Source organism: Oryctolagus cuniculus, chromosome 15 (assembly GCF_964237555.1).
Source record: "Oryctolagus cuniculus chromosome 15, mOryCun1.1, whole genome shotgun sequence".
Lineage (NCBI taxonomy): Eukaryota > Metazoa > Chordata > Mammalia > Lagomorpha > Leporidae > Oryctolagus > Oryctolagus cuniculus.
The window spans coordinates 8,999,130-9,012,594 of NC_091446.1; the positions used below are offsets into that span (position 1 = coordinate 8,999,130).

At 48.0% G+C, this 13,465-nt stretch overlaps 1 protein-coding gene and 1 pseudogene across 1 annotated transcript; one reads left to right on the top strand and one right to left on the bottom strand.

Moving 5' to 3' along the window:
- Positions 1-3,417: 3,417 nt before the first annotated feature.
- Positions 3,418-6,214, bottom strand: LOC127484174 (putative uncharacterized protein ZNRD1-AS1; the record flags this gene model as incomplete). The annotated part of the gene is made up of 3 exons (XM_051823696.2): positions 3,418-3,855; positions 3,889-4,226; positions 6,129-6,214. Coding segments are annotated over 3 exons (750 nt in total), but the record flags the coding sequence as incomplete, so codon positions are not given.
- Positions 6,215-8,916: 2,702 nt separating this feature from the next.
- LOC127484257 (small ribosomal subunit protein bS21m pseudogene) lies at positions 8,917-9,453 on the top strand (annotated as a pseudogene).
- Positions 9,454-13,465: the final 4,012 nt, after the last annotated feature.

Here is a 13,465-nt window from a genome sequence, read left to right on the forward strand (position 1 = left end):
GTCCTGTCCCCTGGAGAGCCCTGCCCTGTGGGTCACTGTGGGTCCTCTCACGTCTCCCGCTGTCAAGTTGCGAGTCAAGTCAACAACTAGGTGGTACCGTGTGGAACTGTCTGTGTAGGCAGGATGGTCGAGGATCCGTGGTTTCACAGTTCAGCCTGTGATGCACGCCAGGAAGCACTTCAGTCTCCTGGCAGGCGGGCTGGACCGCTTCACCAGCAGCGCCGTCACTGGACCCATCCTAACGTGCGCTGCCCTACCTCGTCTCTGCTGGGCCTTGTGTATTCTGGGTCCTCGGCCGTTCCTGCTCCCATTCCACAGCTTTTTCTTTTCCTGCTTTCTCCCTCCTTCCCTCTGGCCTGGGGGAGGGGTGTCTGCTCCTGGAAGACTCTGGTCCATCAGTCATCTCAGCTGCTCTGTCTGCTGTTTGCTCACCTCTCATCTTAAAATGAAATTACTGTGACTCAAGTCACTGTCCCATCTCCTATTAAAAAAGAATCACTGGGGCTGGCGCTGTGGCGCAGTGGGTTAACGCCCTGGCCTGAAGCACTGGCATCCCATATGGGCGCTGGTTCTAGTCCCAGCTGCTCCTCTTCAGATCCAGCTCTCTGCTATAGCCTGGGAAAGCAGTAGAAGATGGCCCAAGTCCTTGGGCCCCTGCACCCGTGTGGGAGACCCGGAAGAAGCTCCTGGCTTCTGGCTTTGGATCAGCGCAGTTCCAGCCGTTGAGGCCAACTGGGGAGTGAACCATGTGGGTAGTACACAGTCTCTCTTGTGGATAGTACACAGTCTCTCTTGTAGGTAGCAGGGACCCAAGTACTTGAGCCATTACTGGCTCTCTCCCATTAGCAGGAAGCTGGAATCAGGAGTGGAGCCAGTATTTGGACGCAGACACCCTGATATGGGATGTGTGCATCCCAAAATGATGTCTTATCCCCTAGGCGAGATGCACCCCATTTGTGTACTTGCCTAAAAAAAACTTAAAGCTTTATTCTTTTGCAAATCAAGGTGGAAAAGCTGTTAATCTTCTCTTGTTTGTTTATTTTGTGCTTAATAGTTTTCTAACTTCATACTTTTTTTTTAAGATTTATTTATTTATTTATTTATTTATTTATTTAAAAGGCAGAGTTAGAGAGAGAGAGACAGAGTTCTTCCATCCACTGATTTCACTCCCCAAATGGCTGCAATGGTTGGAGCCAGAGGGATCTGAAATCAGAAGCCAGGAGTTTCTTCTGGGTCTCCCACGTGGTTGCAGGAGCTGAAGCACTTGGGCCATCTTCTCCTGCTTTCCCAGGTGAATTAGTAGAGAGCTGGATCAGAAGTGGAGCAACCAGGATTAGAACCAGCACCCATATGGGATATCAGTCCCACAGGTAGTGGCTTACTCAGTATGCCATGGCACTGGCCCCAACTAAACTTATACTTTAAAATTTTTTTTTTAAGATTTATTTATTTGAAAGTCAGAGTTACACAGAGAGAGAAGGAGAGGCAGAGAGAGAGGTCTTCCATCCATTGGTTCACTCCCCAGTTGGCCACAGTGGCCAGAGCTGTGCCAATCTGAAGCCAGAAGCTAGTAGCTTCTTCCAGGTCTCCTGTGTGGGTGCAGGGGCCCAAGGACTTGGGCCATCTTCTATTGCTTTCCCAGGCCATAGCAGAGAGCTGGATTGGAAGTGAAGGAGCCTGGACTTGAACTGAGGCCCATGTGGGATGCCGGCACTACAGGAGGCAGCTTTACATGCTATGCCACAGTGCCAGCCCCTTTAGTTATTTTTAAAAAAGTATTGCGGCTGGTGTTGTGACACAGTAGGTTAAGCTTCCACCTGCAATGCCAGCATCCCATATGGACACTAGTTCGAGTCCTGGCTGCTCCACTTCTGATTGAGACCCTGCTAATGCCCCTGAGAAAGCAGTGGAAGATGACCTAAAGTACTTGTGCCCTTGTCACATACATGAGAGACCCTGATGGAGTTACAGCCTCCTGGCTTTGGCCTGGCCCAGCCTGGCCTTTGTGGCCATTTGGGGAGTGAACCAGCAGATAGAAGATCTCTTTCTCTGTCTTTCTTCTCTGTGTAATTCTGCCTTTCAAACAAATAAATACATCTCTAAGAAATAATAACAAATAAATAGAGGGCCAGTATGACCTGGCTCCAGACCTCATATCCCATTTAAAAAAAATTATCTACAGAGGTTAGCTAGACAGGGAGACTATGAGCCACTTTTCTTTAAATTTCTGAAATGAAAAAAAAATATACAGTTTCTTTTACAAATGAAACTTGATCTCATCCCAGAGCCTTGCTTTTCCTTTAGCGCTGTGCCTTTTGGGATTGCGCCTTCTTCCTCCAGTTCCCCTGCCCGTGTTGTCACCCGTCTTGCCCACTGGGTCTCTCCAGGCCCAGGGCTGTGGCTGGCTTCTGTGCTGAGGTGGCTGAGAACATGGTAGGCATTATGGCTCCGCCTCCCTCCTGTCTGCTCTGCCTGTCGATGAAGTTCCCGTCCAAGGCGCGTTCTCGGACTCAGTCCCTGCACGTTGCTGCCCTCCTCCCAGTCAACTCGGATACTCTGCAGCTGGACACGTTCAGCTGTTCTGCATGCACTGCCCTCTTCTCCAGACTGCAGACCCCCTGGGCTACGGAGGGGCTACATCTTAGAGCCAGGGTCTCTCACAGGGTCGGCCTTGGGCCTGTTGACAGGTGAGCTGGCAATATGGGTGTGTTGTCTGCACAGGAACTGTAACAGGCTTGCACGCCCTCTGCCTGTGTTTACTGCGAAGAGAGGAAGCCAAGGCCTCTCTGGTTGAGATCAACTCCTGGCCCGTGCAAACGCAAGTTTCTCTGTAGGAAAACACTCGTTCTATGAGCTCTGTTTAAAGAGTAACAGAAGTATACGAAGGACACAGGTCTGTGACAAGAGGATTGAATCAGAGTGGTAGATTGGAAAATGGCCACTTTTTTTTTTTTTTTTTTTTTTTTTTTTGAGAGGAGGAGTCTTTGCCTCCCCTTGAATTTGGGCTGGTCCCGATGACCTACCTGAGCAGCAGAATATGGCAGAATGTTCTGGAACTTGCGAGGCTAAGTCCTAAGAAGCCTAGCTTCCAAAAGTCCTCTTGGAATACACATGCTTGGAGTGCTGAGTCACTGCATAAGTTCAGCTACCACGTGGGCTTGAAAGTACATGGAGGGAGCAGAGAAGGGGAGGGACAGGCTAAGCCCGGGCTCTGGCTTTCCCTGCCGGCCGGCCCGTCATCGTCCAGATATACCCACGCAGCCCTCGGTGCTCTGTGGGCAGAACTGCTCAGCTTTGCGTTCCTGACATAAGGCGCTGGTTATTCTAAGTTACTAAGTTTTGGGGTAGTGACACAGCAGCCGAGACGCTCCGGCTTGTGGTTTAACTTGGTTGTTGTTGGTTTGTTGTGTGTTTGTTTGTTTTTTTTTTTTTTTTAGTGCCAGTTTGATAGACATAAAGAGGCATATGATTTCACTGCACTAATGGCTTAATGCCAAGTATGCTAGTCTTAAAAATCAAGAACGTTAACTTAAACTTTATTTTTTTCTAGTTGACTTCTCAGAAATGGTGGCATACTCAGGACCTCCCTTCGGAGTGTTTTAATTTTCTCCTCTTTTGATTTTTCATTAGAACGGGCACTTCTATGAGTGCTTCCTGGTGACCCACTCAAGCTCTTGCGCCCAGCTCTCCCCTGGGGACCTGGGGGAGGAGAGGTGTGGCTCGGGAGCAGCCGAGCGTCCCTGGGACCCTGCCTCTGCCCGGTGAGCTCTCGCCCTCGGATCATTCTGTCCTGATGTTCCTTGGCCCGTGCTACCTTGTGTTTTCTGGGGTCAGGCTTGTGTGTTTTCAGGATACTCACCCTTCTCTAGTGTTACTGCTTTGGGGGACAGAATCTCACTGAGGATTCTCTGTGGTTGCTGAGGCCCCGTGCGCGCTCGGCGCGGGCTGTTTCTCTCTGGCTGGTTCCCTCGGGCACGGTGTGGTGCCACGTCTCAGCAGCTCCTGCCCTCTCCTCTTCCTTCTTGGGTCTAGTTTCCCACGTGGGGGCCACTTCGTATTTGCATGCTTCTTGCGCCATCATTTTTTGGTGCTCTTGATAGTAGTATGCCTCTGCTTTAGCAGACCAGGAATCGAAAGAGATGGCCTGACGTTTATCAAGTGTTCCATTCTGGTGAAGCTCATGGACCAGCAGTTTTCTCACTGCTGTAGAGTGGACACCACCTAAACTCTCGTCCGAGGGAGAACCTGGAACGTTTTAAGTCGGGTGTCCTTTATGCTAGTTCCAAGGTCTGCATCTCAAGGGGCCTGCCCTGCTCTCGCAGCCCATGGCTCCTGGTCTCTCCGCTGTTCCCTGTCTTCTGACACCTCCGTGAGCGCGCCCAGTGTCCTCTCCTGTCTGACCACTCTGCCTCAGACTTCCACAGAAAACAGGAAGACAGGAGCACCTCCTCCTCCACTGACTTCACGGCCCCCTGGCACCCGTCCCCTCTTGCCTACCAACGCTGCACTCTTCCATCTGCACTTGAGAACTTCAGGTCTGTGATTGTTAAATTCCCTTTGCTGCCCCACCAGACTCTCCCCTCTACTGGGTCACTCCCATCAGCACAAAAATAGGCTCCAGTACAAGGAATCCTCAAAAAGTTCCTGGAAAACGTGTACTGTGAAAAAACTAGGTGTGCATTCCAAAAATGTTTTGCACCAAAATCAACTTATCTTTTAATTCTATTTTCTACAAACTTTTTGAAGCACCGTCTGGATGGAAAACGCCCCCCCCGCTGCACCTGCACCTCTGGCTTCTGCTCCACTCCTGCTTTCTCCACAGCATAAGCTGAAGTCGTCCTGTGATCCCTCCCATGTTCCTACCCTGTGCTTTCTCCTCGGTCCACCTGAGCTGGGTTTCTGTCCCCACCACTTTTCTGAGACAGTGCCTGTCTAGGTCCCCAGGGATCTCTGGTAGAACTTCAGAGGCCCCACCTCTGCTACTGTCACAGCTGATCTCAGCAGCACTGAGCAGAGGCCACCATTCCACCCTCCCTTCTGGTGGCTAAGGTTACACCTCGCTCCTCCCCCACTCTGACTGTCCTAGCCATCGTCTGAATATTCCTGAGTGACTGAATGTCCCAGTTCTCTTTCTACCTCATGGCCACTCCTTCATCTGCCTTGGTTTGTGTTTTAAATGTAACACAGGAAAGTATAGCAGAGAAAGGAGTGACTTAAGGTAGAGCTCTGTCACATTCATGCTCTGTGTTCCCACGTGGTGGCCTGTCATGTGTCAGGCACAGCGCCAGAGTGGGGATGGGGTGAAGGACACAGGCAAGGCACGTGGCCACGGCACTGCCCTGCCCTCGCCTCTCCACTTCAGACCTGGATGCTGCCCAGCGGACACGCCCGCTGCTGCTTCCTTCAGTTTCCCCTTCCCAGCCCTTTACTCCTAAGTTCAGGGTACCCCTCCTGTCTGTGGTGCACCCCACCCTCAGGCAGCAGCCTAGCTGAACTCGTTCCCTGAATCCACACTTGACTCCTCTGTCCTGATGCCCACCAGACCAATCACTGCAGCCAGAGTGATCTTGGTGCATACATCCAAGCGTGCCCCTCTCCTGCCCCATTGCTCACAGGAGAAAACCCCCAGTCCCAGCGTGGTGTCCGTGGCCCGGCCTGATGACCTCGCCAGACAGCTCCCTCTGCTCTAGCCATGCTAGCTTTTCCTCAGCTCCATGTTCTCTGCCACCTGCGTGTCTTCTGCCCTTCCATCTGCTCCATGCACACGCACACGCATACGTGCCAGCAGCTCCATGGTGCTTGCGTGTACTGGTTTTAGATTTCGGCTGTCATCTCCTTGGACCACCCACATACGCTTTCAGATGAAGCCCCCGTCTTTCACGGTGCTTCGCCTACTCTGTGCCAACTGTTGTGTAACAGTGCTGCTCACTAGCCTGAGCCCTAGGAGGGACAGGCCATGCTTAGTCTGTTCAGTGCTGTCCTGCCATCTCTGCTGGTGCCCGCTGAGCCAAATGCTACACTACATTTGGCAGGCCAAGCGCTCTGCCGCGAACCACTCTAGCCTCTGTACTTTGCTGAGGGACTCCTTACGACCCCATTGTTAGCTCCTGCATTGATGCCGAGTGTACTTCCTCACCTCCATCTTCTCTAGTGGGGACTGGGAGCCCACTGCAATCTGAGGGTCTTGAGTGTGCTTGGCCCAGGCCAGTCTAGATCAGAGAGAGAAATTACACTAGAGTTTGGAGAAGGGCAGCTGCAAACATGCCCTGTATGAACTGAATCTGAGTGTTCACTGGGGGCCCACTTTCACATGGCGGAAGGCATTTTCCTGTGCCTTGCAAGCAGGATCCTATGATCGGTTAGCTTTCTGTCTTTCCCCGAGGCAAGGAAGGAATGCAGATTGATAAAAGTGGAAACAAAAGGCCACCTTATGTTTGAGGTTCAGACTGTCAGAAGCACCTTTAACAGTAGGGGGAGAGGCCGAGTTGCAACAAAGAACTTGGGTTTGATGAGAAAAGGTTTCAAAGTTGGTAAGTCTAAAGAGTGTAAAGTCACCAGTCATGAGTGTAGTTTATAAGCTGTCATTCATTTCCAGCAGCAGCTATTGAAATGTTTCATGATTCTTGCCAGTTTTACATTTGTAAATAGATAATAAAAATCTTAAGAGATGCTTTAAAAATTTGTAGTGCAAAAACATAACACATAGAGATCTGTCACTTAAGATAGGGCACAGTCACTTTTAGGTGTCCTGGAGACCTTATTTGTTCGTCTGATTAGTTAGCAAACAGTTTCTATGTTTAGCAACCTGTGTTATAAATATTCTGTTTTCTCTGGCTTCTCTTAGCAACAAATGAGAAGGATTATATAACACAGAAGTGGAAAAAAGTCTATTTGTTTTTTAAGTAATGTTAGTTTTCTTAAAAAGACAGACCCATATTTCTCTTTTCTGATGTTCCTAGTTTCCATAGCAATGTTTGTTGAGTTTATTATACACTAGGCAATTTGCTGTGAACTTAAATGGTTTATTTAATCTTCCAAGCCTTATGAGGTTTATCCATTTCATGGCAAAAAGAACTGAAGCCAAGGGAGGTTGAATGTCTTACTCAAGGCCCAGTGCTCGTCTCAGAGGCAGGATGCGTGCCCGTGTCGCTTCAGGGCACAGCATTTTCAGCCCCGTGCTAGTCTGCTCCCGGATGGAGCATTAAAATGCAGGGAAGGTGGCTGGTTCTTTGACACTGTGGCTTCAGCTGCTGCTTACGACCATCAGCTTCCCTTACTTAACTGCTGGTTTTGAATCCCGGCTGCTCAACTTCCCATCCAGCTTCCTGCTAATGCACCTGGAAAAGCAGCACATGATGGCTCAAGTCCCTGGCTCCCTGTCACCCATGTGGGAGACCGGGTTAGTTCTAGGTTCCTGGCTGCCTCCTGGGGAATGAACCATCGGATGGAAGATCTCTGTCTCTTTCCCTCTGTTGCTCTGCCTTTCAAATAAATAAATCTTTAAAAAAATAAAGTAGAAGGAAAATAACACTTGCTGTTTTGCTGGACTCAGGTCCAGCCACTGTGAGTCCATCAGCAAGGGAGTTTGGGAGAGTGGGGCCCGCACTTGTCTTTGCTTCTTTGATAGGTCCCGGCTATACCCTCTCCCCGTAGCCTCTGGCTCTGTCTTTAGCCATTGCCCTGTCAGTGGCCAGCTTTATACACAGCATCTGCTCTCCCCAGCAGCTCACCAGGTGCTAATTCTCATTCTGTATCCTGCCAGGTGCTGGTTGCCAGCCATGAAAGTTTCTGCTCTCCTTCCTCCTTGTAGCTGTCTCCTGTTGGCCCCTCAGCGTGCCTTGCCTCGATTTCTAAGGCAACCGGAGCAGTCACAAGCGTGTCTGTGCGTCATCACTGGTGCAGACTGAGAACACTGAGGTGGTCTGAACTCATAGTCGGGTTGGCAGGTAACATGGAACCAGGGCTGCATGGCCGCAGGCAGGAACCAGAAGGGTCTGGTTTCACAGATGCGCCTGTCTCATTGCAGTCAGAAGAAGCATCCTTTAGGGCACGATCCCTGTTGGGTGGAGGAGACTGGATGAATGTGGTCTGTCTCATCCTCAGCTGGTGTGGCACTCAGCCAGATCCTACTGCTAACAATGGAGAGTTCGAGCCTTACTCCAATTTAGCAGACCTCTGGTCACATGCTAGCTATGTTCCTAACTGCTCAGCAGGTGATAGGGAAGCAGACAATAAACCAGTGTTGAAATACAAACTAATGAAGATATGCTTTCTGATATTCAAGACACTTGTCACCGTGTATGTAAACCACATTCGCCCAAAGCCATCATATAACCCACTGGGTTGTCTCTAGTTCTTTTAAAAAAATGTGAAGAGAAGAAAATATGGTGATTAATTATGACCTGGCTTATTACTAGAAATTAAATCTGTCCTCCCCAAAATGCGCCGTGTACAAAGAAATGCTTGAAACTTTAGCCCTAAGCTCACATCATCCCCAAATAAAATAAGTTGTAGAAGTAAATAGGGGAGCCAGCACTGTGGCATAGTGGGTAAAGCTGCCGCCTGCAGTGCCGGCATCCCATATGGGCACCACTTCCAGTCCCGGCTGCTCTTCTGATCCAGCTCTCTGCTATGGCCTGGGAAAGCAGTAGAAGATGGCCCAAGTCTTTGGACCCTTGAATCCACATGGGAGGCCAGGGAGAAGCTCCTGGCTCCTGGTTTGGATCAGCTCAGCTCCAGCCATTGTGACCATCTGGGGAGTGAACCAGAGGATGGAAGATCTCTCTCCCTCTCTCCTCCTTTCTCTGTCTGCCTCTGCCTCTCTGTAACTCTGCCTTTCAAATAAATAAATGAATCTTTTTTAAAAAATACATATATGCTTATACTTTGAAAAAAATCAAAGAATTTCAAGTATCAGGTTATGAAAATGGTTTTAATACCAAAGCACTGAATTAAATTTCAGTCTACACGTTAGTATTCACTGGCTCTCCAAAGCAAACATGGTATCATTTAAAAATACTAAGTCATGGCAAAGTGAGGAGTTAAATTTAAGGTCATGGCAAAACATCTGAAGTTCATCGCCAGGACTGTGATGGTGCGGGATGGAAATGTGGAAGGCGCATACAGGACCCTAAACAGGATCCTCACTATGGACGGGCTCACTGAGGGCATTAAGCGACGGCGATACTATGAGAAGCCTTGCCGCCGGCGACAGCGGGAAAGTTATGGAACCTGCAGGCGCATCTATAACATGGAAATGACCGGAAGATCAACTTCTTGATGCGGAAAATCGAGCGGATCCTCGGCAGGGCTGCTGAGGCTTGTGGCCAGAAGGCCCAGGATGAACCCTTCATGCAATTTGTGCCTCCACGTCTCACCTTTCTCAAACCCCATTTTCTCTTACCTTTATCTACAATGAACTCAATCACCCCCACACAAGAAGGCTTGCCTGTATAGCAGCAATCCCTGCATCTGCAGTGGACCCTGTTTTTTATCAAGTGAAAGCAGAACGAGTGCAAGTAGCTTAGGGATAGACTGGTGGTTGCCAGGCTAGTGGAGGGGCAACGAGGACTTGCTGTTTAATAGGCATAAAAGTTTCAGTTTGCAAAGATGAAAAAGTTCTGAAGATGGATGGTGTGGTAATCATACAAAAATGTGAATTTAATGCCAGTGACCTCTACACATAAATGGTTAAAGTGGTTAAAAAAAAAAAAATACTAAGTCATACCACCCAGATGTCACACTCACAGTGCTAACTCAGCCAAATCCTGCCCGCATCTGTGACCTGATGACATTGCACTACCCACGTCCCTTACGCCCACTGACCATGTGGCAAGTGCTGTGTGCAGGGCCAGAGGGCAGTGTCTCGTTTATTCTCATGTGAGGAAAGGGTTTTAGAAGTCTTTTTTTTTTTTAAAGGAAAATAATGCAATTCTGAGTGAGCTTTCCACGTTGTAAACTGTTTCTCTTTCCCGATAAGAGAAAGGGAGGGAATAAAATGAATATGAGTTCAGGGACATAAACCAGGAAACGTTCTGATAGTAAATCAGGTCGAAACAAATCATGAGCGACTCTGGAATTTGACCTGAGTTGTTTATTACAGTTGACTGTAATAAACACAGAAGTGACTGCTAATGAGTATCTCATGCACCTAACTTTGATCCTTAAGAAGTCGTGGACTAGTTAGATGATGGTTCCTGCAGGCAAAGTGCTGTTAACCACTTCTCATTTAAACAGCCTGAAATGAACTGGACAATTTATTCACAGAGTGCCCTCTGGCATTGGAAATAGCACCTAGCCTGCTGTATCCATTGTGTAGGAGTCTGAGAACAAATTTATTTTAAAAAAGATTTATTTATTTTAAAGTCAGAATTACACAGAGAAGGAGGGGCACAGAGAGAGAGAGAGAGAGGTGTCTTCCATCTGCTGGTTCACTCCCCAACTGGCTGCAACTGCTGGAGCTGCGCCAATCTGAAGCCAGGAACCAGGAGCTGCTTCTGGGTCTCCCATGCGGGTGCAGGGGCCCAAGGACTAGGGCCATCTCTACTGCTTTTCCAGGCCATAGCAGAGAGCTGGATTGGAAGAGGAGCAACCAGGACTCGAACTGGTGCCCATATAGGATACCGGCACTGCAGGCCACAACTTTTACTGGCTGCGCCACAGCGCCAGCCCCGAGAACAAATTTAAGTAGATAAAATAAAACTGCCTCTTATAGTATCTGAACACAAAACACTGATCTTCAACAATCCTAAGAGGGACCCAGCATTATGGCACAGCAGGTTAAGCCACCATCTGGCTCTGGTTCGAGTTCTGACTGCTCCTCTTGTGATCCAGCTCCCTGCTAATGCAGCTGGGAAAGCAGCAGAGGATAGCCCAAGTACTTGGGCTCCTGCACCCACCTCTCATGTAACTCTAGCTTTCAAATAAATAAAATCTTAAAAAAAAAAATCCTATGAGGTAATACTGTTGTTATCCCAGTTCACACATGGGGACTATTTGGCTAAGAGAGTTAAGTGACGTGTTCAGGGCCACACAGAAGCTAAGAGGGAGACGTCCACAGGATCTGCAGCGCGTGCCATCTTACCTAACCTTGGCGCGTCAGAGTGGAAACAGTCCTTACCTTTCTGAGCTTACAGCCCAGCAGGGAGGCAAGAAATGTGTGTGATACACTTGGGATGCTAACTACTGAGGGAAACCAAAGATCAGGAGACGTTATTGTGCGGTAGAATTGAACAAGGAGGACTTCCTGGAAGAAGTGCTTCTTGAAGTGAAGTGGGTATGTGATCTGAGCAGAAATGTGGGAGACACTCCTAAGAGATCAGCCAAGCAGTGACCCAATCAGAGTTGTTGCTAGCCAGAGTGCCACACAGATGGATGGATGCAGGAGGCTGGACTATGGAGATCTGATGACTTACCTAAAACAAACAAGGAACTATGATGTGTTAACAGGACATTAAAAAGCAACACTCAAGAAATGACCCCAAAGTGGAGGGCCAGGAAGCAGAGACAAGTAGAGACCTGGGCGGCAGAGTACCCTGCAGCTGCAAGAACCTGGTTCCAGCGCAGCACTGATAACAAAGATCGAGTGCATTCACAGGTGCCATTTCTGTTTTTCCAGGAACTATGCTCAAAAAATGAAAACAGGTGATTATTAGCTTTCGTGCTATGAGAACATTAATCCAGTATATCCAAAATATTACCATTCAACATATAATCAATATAAAATCCTGTTTCCTTTTAAGTAATAAGCTTAATTTTTCGAGCATCTTTAGGTTTAGAAAAATATTAACTAAAAAGTATAGGGAATTCCCATATTATATTCCTCCCACCAAGTTCCCCTGTTATATACATCTTGCATAAGTGTGTGATATTATTTGTCATAACTGGTGAAACTATTGGTACATTATAAACTAAAGTCCATAGTACACATTATGATTCACTTGAAAGGCGGAGGCAGAGGCACAGAGAAAGCAAAGTCTTCCATCTGCTGTTCACTCCCCACATGGCTGCTATGGCTGGAGCTGGGCCAATCCGAAGCCAGGAGCCAGGAGCTTTTTCTGGGTCTCCCACGTGGGTGCAGGGGCCCAAGGACTTGGGCCATCCTCTGCTGCTTTCCCAGGCCATAGCAGAGAGCTGGATTGGAAGTGGAGCAGCTGGGATTCAAACTGGTGCCCCATGGGATACCGGCACTGCAGGCGGCGGCTTCACCTGCTACACCACAGTGCCAGCTCTGTGATTCACTTTTGTGTTATACCTCTACAGGTTCTGACAAGGGATAAAGATGGTGTCCATTATCACAGAATAGGTTCACTGCCCTACAAATTGTCTCTTCTTCCCCCTCAGTGCCCGGAACTCCTGACAATCACCGATCTTCTCCATGCTTTGCTTTTCCAGAGTGTTTTTTCTAATAGGAATTACATGGTCGGCAGACTTTTCAGATTGACTTCCTTTCACTTAGCAATTTGCTTTTAAACATATTCCCATGGCTTGAAAATGGCTCCTACGCTCTTCCCATTGTGTGGAAATGCCACAGGTATCTTTTTTTTTTTTTAAGATTTATTTCTTTATTAATTTGAAAGGCAGAGTTAGAGAGAGAGAGAGAAAGAGAGAGAGAGAGAGAGAGAGAGAGAGAGAGAGAGAGAGAGAGAGTCTTCCATCTGCTTGTTCACTTCCCAGGTGGCTGCAACAGTGAGAGCTGCACCGACCCAAAGCCAGCAGCTAGGAGCTTCTTCCGGGTCTCCCACGTGGGTGCAGGGGCCCAAAGATTTGGGCCATCTTCTACTGCTTTCCCAGGCCATAGCAGAGAGCTGGATTGGAAGTGGAACAGCCAGGACTCAAACTGGCACCCATACAGGATGCTGGCACTACCGGCGACGGCTTTACTCACTACACCACAGGGTTGGCCCCCTTCTTCTTCTTCTTCTTCTTTTTTTTTTTTTTAATTTTAATCTATTCACCTGTCAGAGATATCATGGTTACTTCCAAGTTTTGGTAGTCTGAATAAAGCTGTTGTAAGCTTTTTATGTAGGCTTTTGTGTGGTCAGGTTTTCAGCACTTCTGGATATATACCAATGAGCAGCATTACTGGATCGTGTGGAAAGAATGCTTAGTTTTGTATGATGCTGCTAAACTGTTTTCCAAAGTGGCTGTACACCATGTTGCATCACCACCAGCGATAAATAGAGAGTTTTGCTAACCCACATCCTTGCTAGCATTTGATGTCAGATTTTTGCCATCCTAATAGAGTGGCAATGGCATGACATTTTTATGTACTTGGAATACCAATTATATGACATAAGCATCTTTTCATAAACCTATCTGCCAGCTATCATTTTTGGAGATACCCGTTCAAATTCTTTGCCCATATTTAACTGAGTTTTCTTATTGTTGAGTTTTCAGGTTTTTCATGTTTTAGATACCTGTCCTTTAGCAGATATGCTTTTCAAAGATTTTCTTCAAGTCTGTC